At 40.3% G+C, this 21229-nt stretch overlaps 1 protein-coding gene across 1 annotated transcript in view; it reads right to left on the bottom strand.

Moving 5' to 3' along the window:
* Positions 1–21229, bottom strand: part of IGF2R (insulin like growth factor 2 receptor) — a 54315-nt gene that overhangs the window by 29771 nt on the left and 3315 nt on the right. Inside the window, exons 2-16 of the mRNA XM_021540643.3 lie at positions 16720–16853; positions 11312–11436; positions 9521–9619; positions 8990–9116; positions 7877–7997; positions 6655–6772; positions 6084–6246; positions 5751–5931; positions 4914–5017; positions 4377–4541; positions 3549–3689; positions 3109–3261; positions 2132–2263; positions 1615–1762; positions 316–493 (exon numbers count right to left, since the gene is read on the bottom strand). Coding sequence (XP_021396318.2) covers positions 316–493; positions 1615–1762; positions 2132–2263; positions 3109–3261; positions 3549–3689; positions 4377–4541; positions 4914–5017; positions 5751–5931; positions 6084–6246; positions 6655–6772; positions 7877–7997; positions 8990–9116; positions 9521–9619; positions 11312–11436; positions 16720–16853 — 2089 coding nt within the window. The remainder of the gene's footprint in view (positions 1–315; positions 494–1614; positions 1763–2131; positions 2264–3108; positions 3262–3548; positions 3690–4376; positions 4542–4913; positions 5018–5750; positions 5932–6083; positions 6247–6654; positions 6773–7876; positions 7998–8989; positions 9117–9520; positions 9620–11311; positions 11437–16719; positions 16854–21229) is intronic.

Raw genomic sequence — 21229 nt, 5'->3', positions numbered from 1 at the left:
TACTTCTCAGCCAGTTTTTTATCCAGCTAGAAATACACGATGATCAATAGCACTAATAATTACATGGCCCCGGGACTAGAGGAGAGTGAGGTAAGAATCTGGATCCAGGTAAACAGCTTACTGTTGTTCACTGGTCATGGAAAGCCTTATGGCTGCAACAAGAATCAAATATACCAAGAGAAATAACTATTTATTTTAGCCTGCTTTGTAGATACTGGTTATTTCTACACACAACACTCTGCTTGTACTGACCTAGTAGCTATTGTCAGTATTTTAGGATGGAGATCCTGCCTTTCTTCATATAGAACTTCTTACCTGATACTCAGGCTGACCTATTCCAGCATCATGATCACACAGGAAAGTTATAAGGGTAGAGCGCTGTGTTTTATTCTCATTATTGTACGCTGCACCATCTTTGTAGGTCAGCTGAATCAGGCCATCATAATACGAAAGTTTGGAACTGGGCAGTCCAAGACTCCAAGACTTATCATTACTAGAAAAGAAAAAGTGAGTTTTGAGAGTGAACAGAATGCAAAATTAATTGTCTCTAAGAGAAGTCTTAAAAACAGAAACCAACTAAGTTTATACAAGTCACCATAATAAGGTGTAATAAATAAGGTTGATTAGACTTCAGTGAGCTGGGATAAAAGGAATGCTGCCAAAAGGAAACTTAAAACATGAACAGATGTCCTCCATTGAAAAGGAAAGGAAGTTACATATTGCTTAGATATCTAGAAAACTTAAATACTCCCTTCTCTAAAAGGGTGACAATACCATCAAGTTCACGTTCCCCAAAGCAGAAATCAAACTGCAGACACCATCATCTTGGGGTCAAACTGGCCTCATCCGATTACATATGGACAACAGCGACCTAGCACTGTACAACAGCTCTCTGCTAGGTATCTTTGGTTCAGGAGTGTTTCTTCACTGACTTAGCACTGACTCTATCAGACATAGCTTGATCATCTTCCTCTAAAGAACATTCTTCTTAAGGTTGGAAAAGACCTCCCAGATCAAGTCAAACCTTTAACTTACCACTACCACCAAATCTTTACCACTGAACCATGTGCTCAAGTCCATATTCACACAATTTTTGAACACCTCCAGGGATGACAATTCCACCACCTCCTTGGGTAGCCTGCTTCAATGCTTAACAACCATTTCCAGGAAGACACTTTTCCTACTACCTAATGTAAACCTTCACTGGCACAACCTGAGGCCATATGGTACAACATCCAAGCTCTGGGCTTCACCTCAGGCAGGCAAGCTCACATTCTTTAGGCCAGCTCTTGGAATAGAGACTCAGTCTCTGGATTATGGGTTGCCTCAATACAGCTGCAGCAGTTAATCTAGAGTTTACAGTCCCTATGGATAACAAAAGGGAGAGCAATGGGCACATTCCATCTCACAAGTTAGCTGTAAGCAAGATTACATATATGTGCATTTGGCTTGAAACAGCTGGCAGTGTAATTACTGCAAATTATATGCTAATTACTTGAATCTATTACAGGTAGCCCAGTAATTACTTTACATGCAAATTGTTCATTGTTGCACATAGACAACACATCATGCAACAAGAGATCTTCCTTACAGACAACAGACGTAGTTACTCACCCTTGCGTTACTTGGCATGCTGCCGATTTTGTGTGACACAGGTTATCAGGCAAACTGCCACAGACACTTATGTAAAACAAGTACTCCTTAGTAGTAACTGTATAGGAACTTTTTGCCTTGGCCAGAGGTGATAAATCAAAAGAGAAGCCTAATAAGGAAGGAATAAATAGTATCAGTTTGATTTTATCCTGGTATCTCTTAGGTTTTGATTCAGTCAGTCACACAGCTAGTTCAACTCCCCCTGAATAAGTCTCCTTCTATGTAATTACTGTTCCAGAAACAAAGTGGACAAAGTAAAAGCATGATTTCTTATACATGGAGCTCAGTAAAATACACATTACATCTATTTTCCTGAGTACTAAGCTCATGCTGTTCTGATCTTCCACATGCATGTACTTAAAACTGTGGGTGTTTAGCATTAGGCTGAACTCATCTTCCTCTTGGGTATCATAAGGACTTGTTGTGGCCTAAGTTCTATCCCTAATGACCTTTTGATTTGCTGAACAGACACACATACCTGCCTGAGGATCCGACACCTGACAGTCATCTCCTTCAGTTTTAGACAGGACACACGCAGCAGCAGTATACCACTCAAATGCATATGAACACTCGCGCTCAGCCATCAAGATTGGAGCACTTTCTAGGTCACCTGGTATCACAAGAGCAACGTGTTATGCATACAGACAGCCAAGCTGCCAATAGGAACTAGGACTCTACACCTGAGAAACTAATTTCTCCACAAAAGCAGACCAAGGTGACTGTCAAAGTACCTCTTCTTTAAAAATAGAACCAAAAATATTTTTCACAGTCTTTGCATCCTCCTCCCCAAAGTAAAAGTAAAAGTTTACCCCAGAAGTAAAGTTGCAGGGCTCAATCTGCTCCTGAGAACTATCACAATATTTGAAAAAATATCTACTTCGATATAAAAAAAACTGTTGTTTTACTACAAAGCAATAGCTTTAACAGCCAGCACACTTGGAAGTTTCAAGTTCCTCAGGCTGAGGTAGAGGAACACAGGTTTTCTATTTTCCTGGGAGATCATTCACTAGCAGACTATTATAATCAATATGAACAATATTTCATTTTGTTTATGAAGCTTATGCAGTTTAGATACAAACCATATTTATTGGGAAAGAAGGCTTAAGTATTTGATCTCAGTTCAGAACTACTCTTTCCCATGAAGACAATCTAGAGAAAGAAAGTGCTTAGTATTGCTTCCAAGTATTTGTGGAGTTTTAAACACTTAAGCATACTTTAATCATGTTTGGAAGAATCTTATTTCAGGAGTTTTTAAAGAGTACTTGCATAAAAGGTAAGCAGAACAAAATACCTGCAATTACATTGCCATCACCCTAGTAAACAAACCCTGATGCTTCAAGCTTTGGCATAGAAAGAGATAGCATGTGCTAATATTTAGCACTCATATCTGGGCTTATTAGATGACCTTCAGCTTTTAACCAGATCAATGAACAGGGAGGGTGTGGATGTTCTCACCTGGTCTGCATATTAGAGTGATGACCGTTTGGATTTTTTCTTTTTCATTAGAAGGACAGCTGTCTCCATTTGAATATATAAGTTGAATATTTTCTCCAACCTTTTTTGGAGGAGATACAAATGTTCCAAGATTCTTACTGTTGTTTTGCTTATCTGTAGAAACAGTAAATACAGAAATTTTGTTTCTCTGAAAAGAAGTGAAGCTTCTGTTAGATACTAAGACTTTCCATTTGTCTAGTTACCAAGAAAACATCATTAGGAGTTTGATTTTACCTTGCCAAACCATGCTGCAAAGCCTATGGTTCTGGGTCCTCGAATAAATGAAGGCACTCAGGACAACCAACCCCATTTGCACAGGAAGTACCAAGCCTTCAGAGGCTTAAAAAAACAGTAAACAAAAAAACCTCCAAAAACACCACCAACAAAAACCCCTGACTCACCTACAGAGCAAACAGCAGCACCGTCTGAACAGCTGAAAGCTCCTCCTCTCTTCAACACCTTATGGCAGACATTGATGTAGTAATGTTTCCTTCCTACCTCTGAAAAGCTACTGTCCACGGCTTCCCAGTTCTGGGCTGACTCTGAAATACAGAGGGTCATTCATTAAGAACAAGTCATCTGGCTAAATTGTTTCAGAATCTCCATGCCAAAACGCCTTTTATTATAGGATACCCCACATTTGAGTGATGACCTATCCTTCAGAGCATCCCACAGCATACAGAAGCCCCGATTTCAGCTCCATTCTCCCACCAGCTGAGATTCCCACCTGCATCTGTTCCCTGAAGCCATAGCTGCCAAATCCTGCCATTTCTGGATGTGCCCAAAGGCATCCCCTTTGCACAAGCCACTGGTTGGAAGCTGCTGAACTGCAGTGGATCCTGACTGGCGCAGGTTGCCCAGAGAGATGGTGGATGCCCCCACCTTAGAAGTGTTCAAGGCCAGGCTGGATGGGGCTTTGAGCAAACTGGTCTAGTGGAAGGCGTGCCTGCCCACGACAGTGGAGTCAGGCTAAATGATCTTTAATGTTCCCTCTCAACCCAAACTGTAATTCTGTGACTTAAAACAACCTATGATGGCAGCAACCAAGGCAATCACGGACATGGGCACTAAGGTGCTCAGTCTGTGTGGAATAAGACAAGAAAATACCAGCATCCCAGAAATTCACTAACAACAAAAGCTGATTAATGTTCAGCTAAAGAATTGCACTGGAGATGGCATGCAAACTCAGAACTGTAGAAGTAACCGAAAGCTAGTTTTTATTGCCATACCTGAACTGCGGATAAGAGGTGACAGATCATAGTGTTTTCTCTTATCAGTAACTCTGCAAAGGAGATCTTCTTTCTCTTTAACACATGCATATTTTGTATCCCAAGTAAAAAAATAGGTGCAGTCAACTTCACCAGTGAATACTGGAGTTCCTCTACCATCATTACCTTAACATGAAATAGATTAACAAATATGAGGTTTCTAGCAGGGGAAGGAGAAAAAGGCAAGGAGACTTGAGGACTAGCAATGAGCAAGGAAGACAAAAAGTCCTTTTGCTGCAGAGGACTTGTGTTTCTGTATTTTTACCATTGGCAAAGAATAAAAGACTCTTTTATACTTCCATCTTCTCAATCAGTGTAAATTTAGACTAGCAGCGCTACTACACAGCACATCCTACCAGCCATCAAAATTGCTGCTTAATGTAACAATATTTATTTCTTGTCTTAGCTGTGGCTCAAAGCAAGCATTCATTTGAGCATACGGTCTACTAGCATGGGAGTCAAACCCTGAGCAAAGCTGTCACAGCTTGTTAAACTCACCTGCTGTTTCATTGCACTCGAAGTTTATGACAGTCATTCTCTGAAAGCCGGAACTACATGCATCCCCATTCGGATAAATTAAAGTGAGATCTCCATCAGAGTATCTGAGTAAGAAGTCAGTTTTAGATAGAAATGTGGGGTCAGACAATCACACAGTGGTCTTCGCATAATAGAAGTCACATTCTTGTTCATTTATTAATTGTCTCACTCTCAGGGAAAACAAATGCTAGTTCAACATCAAAAATGACATTTCTACAGCAACGAAGGCTTACATCCACTGATTTTTCTGATCACTTTCCATTAATTTCTATAGAAATTAAAGAATGCTCTAAAGCTCCCCTAGGTATGGTGGGATATCTATTCCCACTAGTATATTGTGTTTCTGTAAGAAGAGGAAGTCATACTTCCTGGAAGATAACTGCAACAAACCCGTCACAGACAAAATGGAAGATCATATCCACATGAATTAATCTCTGCTTTACAGTCTCATGCAAACTATTGTCCCTATAGGCCGCTTGGGAATCAGCTGCTTCTGATACTGTTTTACATGTAAAACATATAAAGAGGAGGACAACGGGCAGTGAAGCACAGTCACCAATTGGGACAACAAAGTCAGTGGAAGTCTTCCTGTCTAGACAAGGGCCTCTGCCAACCTCACTGGCTGCTCTGTTTGCTAATGCTATCCTGCTATACTGTTACAGTTTTTCTAACAAAAAAAGTGACCAGAAATGCTTTCATTTTGTATCAACTGTTGATTACGTGACAAGTAAGGAAGCATCAAAGCAGGAAACAAAGACCAATCAGACCAGTTAGCAGGGTTAAAGAGCATTTACACACCTTAGGGTTTGGTTCGCAAATCTTCCTGCCACTTTTTGCTGGTTATTTGAAAGTTTTACTTGGCAAGATGAAATATATCCTGTACTGTCCTTGCAGTTGCCTGCAGTGGTTTTCCCACATACATTCAAGTAATAGTAATACTCCTCTTTCTCATCTTTGGCTGAATATGGTGTGACATACTCTGAATGAATAAAAAAAAGTATTTTAACACACATCAGGACAGACATAAAGCTCTAAATATCAATACAGGACATTCTTTCTGTCCCTAAATAAGGAAATGCAAAACTGGCTAGTAAAAAAAACACAAAAACAAAAGAAAAATACTGAGCTTACCTGAAAATTGATTAAGTGGACTTAAATCAATGGAGATATCATGTTGCTCGTTAGTCAGACGACAGTCCTTACTCTCCAGGTAATCCCTGTGACAGGCATACTCAGTAACCCACTCTATTTCATACCGGCAATTTGTTTTTGCTGTAAGTTTGGGACCTGCACTCTGAAACAGAAATTAAATTTTAAATAGAATTACTTCAAATATAATTTTTAAAGCAACAGTATCACATTTCTGTAAGATCAGGAACAACTAGTTCACCTCTAAATTACTTAAGATGTGCAAACATTGTTTTTGGCCTCTCAGAAATAAGTCTTATAATTGATGTGGCAAACTATTACAAGTCTAAGCAGAAGTAAAGCATCAGACATTAAGAGAAGGACAGCAGAAATAATAGCACTTTTAAAAGTAATTTCCCTTAATGTGCTGGAAAAAGCAAAGATGTGCAACCAAATGGCCTAAGTTTGGATTGTGTTTGCCTCAGAGAAGTCCTCCAAGGTCTGAATAAAAATAAATAATAAAACACAAATGTAAAGACCAACCAGTTAACAAAAACTAGAACACTGAAGTTACCTCTTCTCCCCTCTTTGACGGGCAAACAAAAGTGATTGTCACTGCTGGACTGTGGCCTAGGCAGAAGCCTGGCCTTTCTTCATCATGCTTGTATTGTCTCTCATAACTCAATACAAGCCTAGAAATAGAAAACAACAAACCAGAAAGACAGTTAAGACTTCACACTCTACAAAAGAGGGATATTCTTGAAATGCTCAATTTTTGCTAGACACTCTGACAGAATATACTAATGTAGCCCTGCTCCTGAAAGCAACTTCTAGGGAGATCCTCATTCATTTAATCTTAAGAGTTAATTAAAAATAAAAATTAAAATAGTCCCAGCAAAATTACTTATATAGTATCTACTGGTACCCTACACGTTAAGACTATGCTGAATGCCTCATGATTCATATTGTAGCAAGAATTTAGCTGATAATCACAGGAACACAGAATAATCACAGTTTTGCTCTCAAAACTACTGTTGGAGAGCAGATGTGGCAAATAATCTTGCAATTTTTGAAAGCAGTACCCACTCAGGTTTTGCCACATTCCTGTACTTCATCACCTCTCTACATATAAACTCTTGCCATTCTGCCCTCAGAATTAACAGCAAAATGAACTCAGCAAATTGACAGGAGGAAGGCAACTGGGTTAGATCAGGTGAAGCAGGAGAAGGAGAATAAAACACAGTAATTATCTGACAGGGAGAGACAAATAGCAAGATGACTTGGATGAGAGAACAGGACAATCACCACAACTTCCCAGCTATGCATTATTATTCTATGCAGTTTAACAGGCAGAAGGCAACAGCTCCCAGAGCAGTGACATTCTGGCTTCAGATTAGCCACACCACAGAAAGGCAACATCTGGTCCTATTCCCAATTTTTAAAGTACTCCTAGGGAGTAGAGTGAGGCAAATGCATTTAGCCTGTGGGCCCTCACACAGTAGGCAGAACAGACCAAATCTTACCCTACTGCTTGTGGGTTGAGAGCACTAATCACCCCAGCTTCTAAGAGTTCTGCAATTCTGTAAAAAGGAGTCTGTCACAACAAAGTAGAAAATTTGATCTGCTATGGCCTGACAGACTGCTCTGACAGTATTTTTGAATAGTTTTCTGCTAATGCTTCAACACTGAAGAGATATTAATGTGAAGTTTCAGAAGACTCATCTGTTACCGTGAGTGTTGTTTCCAGGCCAGATGACTGAAGTGCCCACAGAAGTATTACCACAGAAATTGCATACCTGTCTTTGTCTTGAAGCTTCAGCTGCTCCTTTGGACGGCCAACATCATATGCCAGACCATCATGTACCAAACAAGCAGCACTGCCAGCAGGGCACTTTCTGGCCTCTCCACTTGAACTTCCTGATTATAGCACATAGAAAAGACGTTATAGGACTCAGTTTCTAAGCCCTGCTCTACCTGAAGTATCTTGCCATTTCATCTGTGGGTTCTTCTAAAAATAGTTCCAAAAAACAGGCTACATTAGAATGTAAAACTGACAAGACAAAACCTGCAGTGCTTGTGGTAATTGGTGCTGCCCTAGTTGGGGACAGCAAATTCATCCTTCCTGACAAAATAGCTGCAGCTAATTGCTAGTACTGCTGCTGGATACACAGGGCTTTGAAAACTTCCAAAAGTGTGACAAGTATTTTTTTTTTTTCCCACAACCAAGTCAGCAGTAACTCTTCCTTACAGGGAAGGTTTTATCCCCTTATTTGTTTCTTATTAACCATCTAATTCAAAGCTGTTAGCAAAAAGTTTCATACTAGTGAGATGTTTAAAAGAACAGACCTCTTACTAAAACTAGAAGCATTAAACCCTTAACAGGGGCACAAAACACATATTTAACTGTTAAGTAAAAACTGCAGTGGGAGTATACAGCTAAACTAACCTTTTCAGCAAGTTTCAAATATGTGTTTTTGCTGGTTTAATTCCTTATACATATAGCTCTCAACTGAGAGGGAAGTGCTAGCTATGCACCAGTACTTAGGCAAGCACCTAAAAATTGCTTAGATGCACCTCAGGACATTCATCAGGAACTGGGTAACAACCTGGAGTCCAAAGGAATAAATTTGGAGCTTATGAAGCCCTGTGAACAATATTGATCCTATTTGTCAGCAAACACAGATACAAGACAAGCTGCCCTCTCCCACTTAGAAGAATTTACTTAAACTGTACTAACAGCACTTGCACATCCAGAAGGGATCTCTGAACACATCAATACTTGGAGAGTAGGGAGTTTGAAATAATTATCTAAGTCTTGAAATACTGATCTTTGGACATAGGACAACTTTGGAGAAGAACCATGTTAAAAGAAATTTACACACTGACAGGTGACAAACAACCATTCAAACCTATGTCCCTGCAGACATTTATGAACAAGGAATCATCATCAGAATCATCCACCAAGTAATGTCCTGAAACTTGGATGAGAGGATTCAAGTCATGTTTCTTGAGACCTTCAAACACATAGCAAGGGACCTAGAACAACAACAACAAAAAAAATACATTCAAACCATGCTACCTAAGTAGGGGGAAGTGATGAACAGGCATATATGAAGCCCAGTTAGGATGTGTTAAAGTTTTTTACTTCTGGAAGTTCAAAGCTAGACATGCTGATTAAAATGAGGCATCCAAAGTTAGACTCATTTACTCCGGCTTTTAAAAAAGCTTTACTATAAACTACCACCCAATGAACAGAAAAGGTTCAAGAGTTCTTGAAAATTCTCAATTCCACCAAATTCCAACATTTATGCTTTACAAACCTGTGAAAAACATAGGTTTCTGGAGGTTGTTCAGCTTAATTTGGGGAGGGGAGCAGGTAATTAGAGCAAAATTGTCATGTATGTGAAGAGTAGCTTTTGCATGAATAGTACATAGATTACCTCTTTCACAGGTTTAAACAAGTCTTTCTTGCAAGCCACAAAGGTCCTCCATTCAAAATAGTGCACACACTCTGTTGCTGTTACAAATTCAGGGGTACCCTATTTTAAGTAAGAAAAAATAGTGCTTTAAAAAACACACTGATTTTATTTTACATCTGTAGATACTATGAAGTTTATTCAAGAGATTAAGAAAAACAGAATACAGCACATCAAAGAACAAGGGCATACAGTTTGTTAATGGCACTTGTTAACAACAAGATTGTTATATAACAGCTTTGTTGGGCAACTTGGGAAGACGCAGGATGCCAAATCCATAGTTTGCATGTGCACCAACAATCAACATATCCAGTCCTAATATGCAGTAACTGTATTCCATGTTTTAGAAGTGCTCACTATGCCAACTGATAATGACAGAAGCACCAGTGATATCTGCTTACTAAAAAGGAAGACACCAATAGAAATGCGTATAAATAGGTTAACATGGTGAGGCAATGCATGGTTTATCAGTTCCCTTTTAATCTACAGAAACAACTGATTAGCAGTCTCTTCTGCTACACAGAAAGAATATCCCTGACCTGCACTGCCTATTTTTATAGGCTCACGTTTATATACATTTGTGTATGTTTCAGGATGGGGATTCTACCATGGTTCAGGACTGGATGTTCAACTGAACATCTCTCAGTGAAAACAACAATTTTTCATTTTGCCCTCCACCACCTCAGCAGTTTAGCACACAAACTGATTACCTCTCTCATTTAACCCTGCCATAAAAGGGGAGAAAACAAGTTGTTCCAGACACTATTACAAAATCCTTTTACTATGTCACGAGATGAACAGGTATTAGAACTGAGCTAACCAGAAGAAGCCTGATGATCAGTATGATCTGGTGTTACAGCTGAAGTTGAGCAATAATTTTTAATTTAGTTTCAAGAGTCATCTGCTAAAAAAGAACAAGAAGCATTTAAGTCTCTGCTGCACTGGCACTTTGTTTGAGTTGGCTGGATTTTCCAAGATGGGGGTGTGGAATAGCATTGTCAGTGCCAAGAGCAGCACCAATAAATACCTCTCCCACATACACAAATACGTGAGCTGATCACAGTCTGCACTGAGTTCCTGTATCTGTTAAGTGTGTGGAGGGTGTAACTCCAAAAGCACTTTGAAGTGAACTGCATGCACACAGGCCACTAGAAACTTTTCAGGGATCTCCAATCACACTTGAAACACATTCTCCCAAACAACTAGTTCCTCAGAAGCACAGATGGCTGTATAAGCACTGATAGTTCAACAATATACAAGTATAAATGTATAAGTAGAAATGTATAATGTATAAATAGGACCAAGCCTAAGTCTTATTGCTGTTAACTAGGCTGCCCCATGACAGAGGTCAGTCATTTTCTTCAATACTGTTCTATTAAACAGTCTTGCCAGATTCCCAGCTAAGGCACAGCCAACAATTAAACAACAGCTCTCACTGTTATGGTACTCTGCACACTGTTGACTCATTCCTCCATATTAAGCTAATAAAATACTACAGTGCCAACCATATAAAAACATTAAAGACAAAGAAGACCCTATAACCAGAGCTAAGCTGCAGACCTGCAACAATTTTCTACAAGGACTGAATTTTGAAAGCCACAATAAATTATCACTTTAACTTAACAGTAAAATGTAACTGGCTCTTCTTTAAGCTCAATAATCAGTACATCCAAAAGTACAGCAAATCTCTTTAAAAAGCAAGTCAGAACTACTTGTCATTTCCATTGAATATAACAGCACATTATTTAGACTTACCAGTGTTTTCCCACAGAGGAAGTTAATATTACTTTGAATTTGGTGTTCACTGCCTTGCTGCAAGCAGTTACGTGTAGTGTTCAGCTCCAGAAGACTTTCAGAAACTTTTTGCAAGGCTAAATCACCTAGGATTTAAAAAATGAGAAGGTGGGGGAAAAATGGGTGTTATAATACAACACAGAAACTCAAAAGACAGGATCTAGTTTCAACCACTGAGCACACAAGACATACCAGTTCACTGGAAGACAGTACAACTGAAGATCTTTGTGGATTTTTGATTTGGAAGATCAGATCCAAGTTAAGATAGTATTTGACTCCCTAATCACACTTGTACTTTCCTAAAGGACTTTAGCAAACACTTTTTAAAAATAGGTGCTACTACAATCCAGTCAACTCCTTAGGAACAAGGAAAGCTGTTACCAACTAGTTTCAATCACAATTCACTCCTTCCTCCTACAAGTTTCTATTTATCAGTTTCTCAGCCTTTATACCATTTATAATAATAACATCAGCACAAGATGAGAGAGAATCTATCATAGAACAGTTTTTGCTTAGAAGGGACCCCCTCTGCAATAAGCAGGGACATCTTCAACTCCATCACTTGCTCAGAACCCTGTTCAGCCTGACCTTGAACATTTTCAGGATGGGGCATCTGCAACCTCTCTGGACAACTTGTTCCACTGCCTCAACACCATCATCAAATAAATTTATTCCTTATATCTAGTCTGAATCTACACTCCTTTGGTTTAAAATTATTACCTCTTGTCCTGTAACTACAGGCCCTCCTAAGTCCTTATTTTTCTTATAAGCCTCCTATAAGCACTGGAATGCTGCAGTAAGGTCTCTCTGGTGTCTTCTCCAAGCTAACCAACCTCAACTCTCACTCTGTCTTCACAGGAGAGGTGCTCCAGCTCTGTGAACATTTTTGTGACCCTCCTCTGGACCTGCTCCAATAGGTCCCTGTCCTTCCTCAGCTGAGCACCCCAAAACTGGATGCAGTAGTCCAGGTGCAGTCTCACCAGAAAGGAGGGGCAGAATCACCTCCCTCGATCTGCTGGCCCCATTGCTTTTGATACAGCTGGCTTTCTGAGCTGCAGGTGCACATTGCTGGTTCCACTTAATCTTTAATATACTTAATGAAGAACACACTGGTGCCCATGCACTGGCACTCTCTGCAGACAAATCTGGCACAGATCCACTGCCTCAGTACAAGTCTTCCACATCCTCCATCCCCTTTAGCACAGCTCACACGCTGCATGAGGAGTAGAGGCAGTGCTTTGTCACCACACCCTGTTCTCCTCCCCAGCACTTGATGTGAAAGGGAAAGGTGGAGCACATTTCAAGTCATGATGAGCACCAGCTCAGGTCACTGAAATGCTCCTGCTCAAGCCCATTTTGGTTAATATTAAACACAGACCACTCTAGACCTTACATACTAACTCCAGCCTGGGTTTTTTTTTTTGATTTTTTGTTTTTTGTTTTTTTTTTTCTTTTTGAAAAGTAGATTTTAATTCTGCAATGAGTTTGGTTTGAACTACAGAAAATGCTGTAAAATATGAGCATGGATCAGCTTCCCCTTTTCCATTTTAGTTTACGTCTACAGTAGGGAGAAAGCAAGCCAAATCTGTAAGCATTGCAGATAGCAGCTTTGCACCTAGGTCAAATGTTTTTTTAAAAAACACACTCGTAGGAACTTTGCCCAACCTGTTACCTCCTCACTTAAGGCAAGCAAAACTACACTGCACTCATGTTAATGCAGCTTAGAGAACAGAAGTCAAAAAACTGAGCAGAAAGATGATACATGTGGTTTGTGCCTTTTTTATTTCCTGTGTTATCAAAAGGCCATCTTCAGGTTCTACAGCTTCTAGCGTTGGTGCTAGCCAAAGTGCCATGCAGCTGTCTTAAACCTAAGAGCTCCATACTGCTTTGAGAGCAAGATTATTACTTATCACATGATTGCTTAGAAGATACTGTCAAGGTGTCCTCTTTTCTTCCACAGATTAGCAGAAGGAAGCCAACACAACTTTCTAGGCAAGAAATGTATACAGTAACAATATGCACAAGACTTAAAACCTCTCCAGTTATAAATGTATACAGCTACAAGCCCCCAGTTAGCAGGGAACTTATGGCAGCACCATCTGAGGATTTCATACTCTGTAAGCACTAGCTTCTCTCTGTGCTAAATAGTACATTGCATTAAAGGCACTTCTGAGCTCATTCCAATTTTCTCAGTTAAGATATACTGGCTGAACTTGTTTTTTCTTGAATATTACTTTGTTTACTACAGGCCAACACATATGTTCTCTTCCCCCTCGCATGCTTACAATTAGTTTGGGAACTTGCTAAAAGTTTTAGTAAGTCTCTTCAGTGGCACATGCCTCATCATACCCTTTCCCACAGGGCAAGGGAAATCAGCCCCTCACATGATCAGCTTCCTTCCACAGCTGCAACCACTTTTACTGTAGCAACAAGCTCCCGCTACAATCATCACTCATGTTTCTTCATTACTTCAGAGATATGCTGCTTCCACAAAGCAACACACTACAAATCAGCTAGTACTGTTCATGAAAATTAGCACCAAATACTTCGTATTACACAGCTGTACTAAATCAGTACCAAAGGCACTGTCCACAACACCTTCTGTTCATTGACTCCATCTGCTTAGCTACTTAGCAGGAAAAAGGCAATCACAGAAGATATCTAATAAGTTGTCCAGAAGAAAGGGCATTTAGGTGGCAGCTATCATTTCATGTCCACTCATCCTACAGCAGCTGGACAAAGTGCACATTCCACCATCAGGTTAAACACACACTTAAAGTAACATCTCCATTTTCTAAGAGCAGTCCAAGTACATGGTACATGAGTCACTAGGTATCATAGTAAGCTGAAAAGTAATATAACTACCATGTAGTCTCTGTCTTCACTGATGTTCATCAACTAAATATTTGCCTATCCTTGAAAACATCTAGGATTAATCAATAAAAGTGCAGAGGAGAGGCCTTTGGGGCCTCCATGCAAACCCTGGTACATCACTGACACAGTTAAGATTAGCCACAAGGCTTGCCTGGGATACAGGCTGATTACTGCCACAGAGCATATGGCCTTGACACGCCTCAAAGCTGGGAGCAACAAACAGTACTACAGCTGTCATCCCTTGCACAGCTAATATTTCAGAAACAAAACAATTGTTTGCATTGATTTTTTTTTTTTTCTGAAAGAATGAAGAAGAGAACTGATTAAGCCCATATTTGAAGAAAGCTTACTACTTAGCAAATTTATCAGTTGACAAACTGTCCTTCTTCCCCCAAATAAATGTCCTTCATTGACTCACAGCTTTGGCATACAGGTAACCTCATGTCAGCTGGATTGCTTGAAGACAAGTATGTGGTTTAGCTGGTTTAGGTAACCAGAAGTCTACACCTGCCTAAACCTGGATCAAAGAATTTCTTCTTTTCTCACTAGGACTGGTTTTTTTTAAATTTTTTAACAAACAAGTTTGATAACCCATTAGCATGATCTAAACTCAGTGTGATGGTGATGAAGCTTCAAGGCATTTAGAGGCATGAGCAAGAACAAAACTTGGACAATTTGACCAATAGAAAAAAACAAAATTCAATGACAACATTAACTGTTGACCTTGTTTTTGCACTTGATTGCAGGGTAGTTAAAAACATATCCCACTTGAACAAGATTCACAGTTTAACCTCTGAAAGTCATTTCAAACTGCCTCGGCAAGACCACAGTACATCTGTTACTAAATGCTTTTCCACTCAGAAGCACAGAGGCACTCATGAACTCAAGGTTTGCATACAGAGGAATATTTGATACTGCTCACTCATCATCCAGTTCTGTTCGCCCTTCCACTTTCCACAAGAAGTGTGGAATAAAACCTACACAAGCCTCTAGTTCTCACACTTCCCTTCGGAGAACAGACTTCCTCAATCTCACTCCACCTGCCACATTCCAGTCTCACCCAAAGCAGCATGTTAAAACAGACACTCAAATGCTGTTTTGTTTTCTAATCTACAGGTAACTGAAGCCTCAACAGCATATGAGCTGAGACCCCTCTCAGCAGGAAATAAAAATGTGTTTCATTCCTAAAATGTACAACAAGAATAACAGCATCAAGTGCTCTAACATGCCATACTCCTCAGAGAAGATGCTACACTACATGCAGTTGCCATTTGAATACAAAGGCAACCTAACCAGTCATCCTAGAGAACTCTGGAGCAAGAATATACCTTTATTCATGCATTCAGTGATTCTGTAAGCCTGAGTCCCAACATTAACAGTTTGTTGAAAAGCACTCATCAACCACAGACTGAAACCAAAGTATCTCTACTGTTAATAGAGAGGTGAGAGGAGAACGGAAGCTGACTAGCTGCTGGTGCATACAGATGAAAAGCACTTTCCTCCTCACCACATTCTAGCAGCTCAAGCAATTCAATGAAGAATCATAGCTTCTCTTAAGAGCTGTCTGCCAATGGCTGGCAAGATTGGCAAGCATGTTAAATCAGACTTCAGAGCTGCAGATACTATGAAGCATTCTGAAGATATACTGCTCTTCAGAATGCTATTATTTTATTCTATTAGAAGTACAGTAAACTATGAGAAAGCCTCTTGAACAGTACCCATGTATTATTGTCTCATCAGCCAAAACACAAAAGCAACCTTGAAAGTGATAAACATCCATGAAAATAAATCACATGAACTCAAGAAAAAATACTGTTCAGAGCACAAGGTGCTTCTGACTGATGAAATCACGTGTACATGTACAGGAATATGCCAGTTTCATATTTAGATCAGCATGCACAAGTCTGCCTCTCCTCAGAATACCAAGGGCATCTGTGAACTACTGAAGCTGACACCAGATTTCACAAGTGTAACCACAACCAGAGAACTGCATGTAGTTAGTTTCCTTTCTGCATAGAACAGCTTGAAGATGACACCCCAGCCACTTAGCAATACTCTCAAGACTGCATTACAAAGAGACCTGCCTCTGAACAAAGACCTGACATTACATCAGGCTAGGCTGAGTATAATTTAGAGCTGTAACTCAATCTCTGTCCTGTGTTCAGTATTTACAACGTTGTGCATAGTCCATACCCTGCCACAGGTAGATGGAGTTACTGTACCAGAGGTAGCCTTGCATACTTTCACACTAGGTTACAGTTAACTAAAGCGTAAGATACATTTCACTGTCCCATAAAGTCATTATCTACAATCAGATCATGTTTTACCAAATCTCCCTAGTAAATCTGCAACAAAACAAAGTTTTACACGGTTCTGGGGGGGAAGGGGAGGGGGCAGTGGAGGGAAATCCTTCCTAACACATCAAACTTTGCAATAGTTATAAGACCATCCATTAACATGCCTCTGAACTACCTACAAGACACTTATTTACTTACCTACAGATAGATGGACATTCTTCTTCTTGTCATATGCACAGACTGCACTTGTTCTTCCACACTCTTCAACACCAGAACAGAAATTTATTTTGTAAAGTACTTCTTTGTCTGCATCAATTGCTTCCCAAGTGTAACTGAAAAGACAAAAACATCTGTCAGTTGGTATTCAAGTTGTCTGAATTGCATCCCATCTAGATACCACTCCCTGAAATAACCAAGTTAAAGGCTAAGAACATCACTAACTCAAATTCCTATTCAGGTTCTATATTTGTAAATGCCAGAAATAATTTCTATTTTGTTGAGACTAAGAGCAGAACAGATTCAACCACTTGTGGAACATAACATCGAGTCCATGTTTCCCTGCCTTGAACACCCAATTACCCATTCTTCGCCTACCCCATCCTTCAAATCTCTATGAAGGTCACCCTGACTAAGGATCATCACCTGTAATATGTTAGCTTGACAGCCCAATAAATTTCTCAGATGACTTTGGCAGGCTGGACACTACTTCACCTTAGTGTTCTGCCCAACAACAGTGGCAGAAGTGCTATGTCTAAGTGGAATAGAGCAGTAAAGTCCCCCAGCTTCAGGGTCAAAATTAGGGTTGAGAGTCTTACAGTATTCAGACCAAAAGATGCTAATAGTGCTTATCAGGGCCCAGCTGCACCTTTAGGCATTACATATATGTCACAGCTGGAAACCAAGCAGAGCTATACTCAAGACACTCAGTGAAAGATCACACTACCTAGCTACAGGCCTATCAGAAAAACAGATATCTAAAAACTGGGTAAGGAACACAAAGCTTAGGTTAAATAAATACAACTGGGAATAAATCCGAGTAACAGCAGGAAAAAAATCAAATGCAGCACAGTTCAGAGGCAAGGATTCCTTCCCTCACAGCAGGCTGTATGACTGCAGTGAAATGTGGTCAGCTGCATGACACAGCACTGCTCAGTTTTGAGGCAGGCCCAGGTCATCTAGTTTAGAGCCAGGAGCTCTTCAGACAGCCTGGCTTACCATCAGGGCCCTCTGGTCAAGCTCTGTTAAAAAAAGCACAACTCAATAAAGGTTTGCTGCCACCTTGGCTCAGCTATCCCTCTCCTGGCACTGGCAGCATCTTCTGGACACTTGTTTTTTGCAATGCAACAGATTCTCCAGCTGCCTTTCTATTACAAGTGGAAGCTTCAGTAGGATTAATACCCATTCATCAACACATAAAAAAACTGAGGACACCACAGTGACTCAAGTATTCCTGTTATTTAGAACTCACATAAAATTTAGTGCACCTATCTGACCCACAGAAGCATTTGTCTTAATGCACAAATCTCAGCTGATAAGAAGCTTCACCCATCAGGTTTGTTTGCCTTAATGTCTAGGTCATATGTGTTGCACCACTCAGCATTATTGCACGCCAGGTTCCCCCAGGAGAAGAAACCATTCCTGCTCAGCTCTGAACTACAGCCCTTGGATGAGAAAGGGGCAACAACAGTTCAGCTACTTGATTTTAAATTTTAAATCCTCTGAGAATTCCTCTTGAACCCAGTGCATCCCATATCTAACCAAGAGCAAGTAGTAAGATAGCACATACTTTTCCATTTTAATTACTGACTATGGGGCTCTTTGATTCCTTGTACTATAGCAGCCATGTTTAATTCAGAATTCAGACTGCTGGCTGGAACAAGTTAGGAACAAATACAAAAGCATTCCCTGTGAACTGAAAAAACAAAGAAAATCTTTATATATTAGCATAATATTATATTTGAGACTTTATATCCTAATATAAGGGTCAAAAATAACTTGCCAGGTATTGAGTCATACCCAAAACATCAATAAAAGTATGTATTCAAGGACTGTGTCTCAATTCTAGACAAACACTTGCCATTATTCTTTCCTCATAAGCAGGCAGATCTGACCTTTTACAATCATATTGATTCATTCTCTTAGCTAGTCTGTTGCATTTCTGAAGTGGATAAAGGCAATATCAATGCAGGAAAATGATGAGAATTTAGCTATGGTACAGAATAACCAAAGTTCAGCAACAGAATAAAGCTTCTCAACACACAAAAAAAATAAGTTAGAAGAACCTGACCATCTTCAAAGGCTCTGAAAACAGCAAGAGATTAAAACCAAAGCTGGTTCTACATCCAGGAGAAAATGCATTTCAATCCAAACCAAATTTCTGCACAGTGAAACCCAGAAAGTTAGCATTTCTCAAATTGAGAGCCAAAAATTTCTTAAGGGCTCCAGTACTCTTTTCTTTGACTGGTTTTGGAAGATGACAAAAAGGTAACATATAATACTAAGGCACAACGTTTTTGATCAAGCTGGGGCATTCTTCAGTGTATTGTAGGTTTTTATAGAGACCTTGAAAGTTAAAATCTATTTGTGAATGGAACAAGAATTTAAGTCCTTCACACAACAGAATTATCACTGAGAGATTAAGGTTTTGCTTTCCCAGTTCCATGTTATGAAATATAGGAATTCCATGTTATGAAATATAGGAATTCGAGTCAGTTCACCCACAGGCCAGAAACAAGATGTGCAGCTTACAGAACAGAAGCAAAGCAGCCACTGAAGCCAGACCTTCCCTCTGCCCTGTAACAGGCCCCATGACAGGGAAGGTGGAGGAATCCTTCAAAACAATCTGCACAAAAGAAATATGAAGTCCAATGTTCAATCATATTCCAAACCACAACTTCAGGGGCACATAGAAGTGAAAATCTAGTGCAGTTTCAGAAGAGTATTACTTTCATGGATGTTACAGAGATTCTGTTTTTTTCTAATGTGTGGGAGGAGCAAGGTGGGATTTATTCATTACAAGTAACAGCAGCCCAGATGTAGCCTAAGCAGCTGTTCTCAGAGATGCACAGTACCTTCACAGTAAAAGCAGTAATTATTTCTCACACAAGTAAAACTCCAGGCATTAAATCAGTACCTGGGAATAGTTTCAAGTTGCATGTGCTCTATTTTCCAGTAAAATACAAGCTGACCTCTGTACTACAATCCATAATGGAAACAATCTGTTGGGAACCACACTGCCCATCCCGACCATGTGAGTCACATGGACTGGTTTCCTCCAGCCTCCTCAGCACTCACCTCCACCAGTAGTGATGCCTGATGTAATCAGGCCTTTGCCAGGGCCAGACGAAGTTATCTTGTTTGAAGGGCTTAAGGTATCCTGCTTCAATGCAGTTGAGCTAGTTTAGGGAGCTGTTATATCAGCACCTTTAAAAAGCAACAGCCATGATTGTGGGGTGGGGCGTGATGTATCCTCTGATCCAGGGGGCTCAGTACAGATGCCATCTCACAGATTAAACCATTCAAACAGCTATTTCTGGAACAGTTCAAGGTCAGGGTTCAAACATGCTGTCTGCCCTGAATAAAACTGTCAAACAGTTATTTTTTGCTGAAACCACAACATGAGGCTTGTTTTCTGATAAACCCAATTTCAAACTGTCCCACAATTAAGGGATGAAACATACACCCATGTCAATCCCCCCAGGGCAGGCTCTCCTGTCTCCTGCCAGTGTTGCTGGCCCAAGCACCTGACACAAGCTGGGCCCAGGGACTGTACTCTCTCAAAACTAACTCGAGCAAAAACAACAGGTGCATGTGCGTGGAGGGAGGACTGAGCCTGGCCAGTTCCCCGTCTGGCTCACAGTGGTTTCTGGCCATGCACCAAGGGCAGGAGACACAGAGGGAGGCAGGGCCAGCTCAGACCACTGTCTAAGGCAGTTGTGCAAGCAAGGTCCAAATGAGTTACTGGGGATAACGCTGCCTGCAGGTCAGCCTTTTCAGCCACCTAGCATTGTTCTTGAGACACTGAAGCAATTACATGAAAAAGAAAATTAATCTACTTCTCAGCAACCTGCAACATCAAATGAGAGCTCTGCTTTTTTTAACAAATCAAAGAAGCAATATGAAAAAAATAACACGAGAAAGGGAAATGCAAGCCTAGTTTACTTTGTGATGAGAAGCTGAGGTGCTGAAGTCAAGCAAGGTGCATAAGGCTAACTCCTGTCACAGCAAGTGCATCCCGATGCCAGAGCCACTTTGAGGCCTGAGCGCTAGGGAACCACTTCAAATCAGCAGAGCACCAGAGAGACTACTGCCACCAATCTCCAACAATAGTTCAAGCTTCTTGGCTCTCAAAATGTTACCCAAGGGATGACTGCTGGGAAGAACAGTGCACCCTGCTCCAAATGGCTGTAAAGCACAGTCGCAAAGAATCATGTGTTTCCTCTCAGGGGAACGCACCGAAATAGTTCATTTTGCTGAGGGGGTATCACACAGACGACCTGGCAGAGAGACAAGGCAAACTATGACCACAGAGCTGGAAAGCACATCCACATGTGATTATGCATCCACACGATTTTGTGCCCAGATGCTTCTGAGCTATCACAATACTGCAGAGATTAAACGAGTATCCAAAGCTCTTTAGAAGCAGTTTCAACCAGCACAATCTCGAGCAGACAAGATCAGGAACAATTTCCAGAATGGCCACTGTTAA

Source organism: Lonchura striata, chromosome 3, assembly GCF_046129695.1.
Source record: "Lonchura striata isolate bLonStr1 chromosome 3, bLonStr1.mat, whole genome shotgun sequence".
Lineage (NCBI taxonomy): Eukaryota > Metazoa > Chordata > Aves > Passeriformes > Estrildidae > Lonchura > Lonchura striata.
This window is presented reverse-complemented; position numbering and strand designations above follow the sequence as displayed.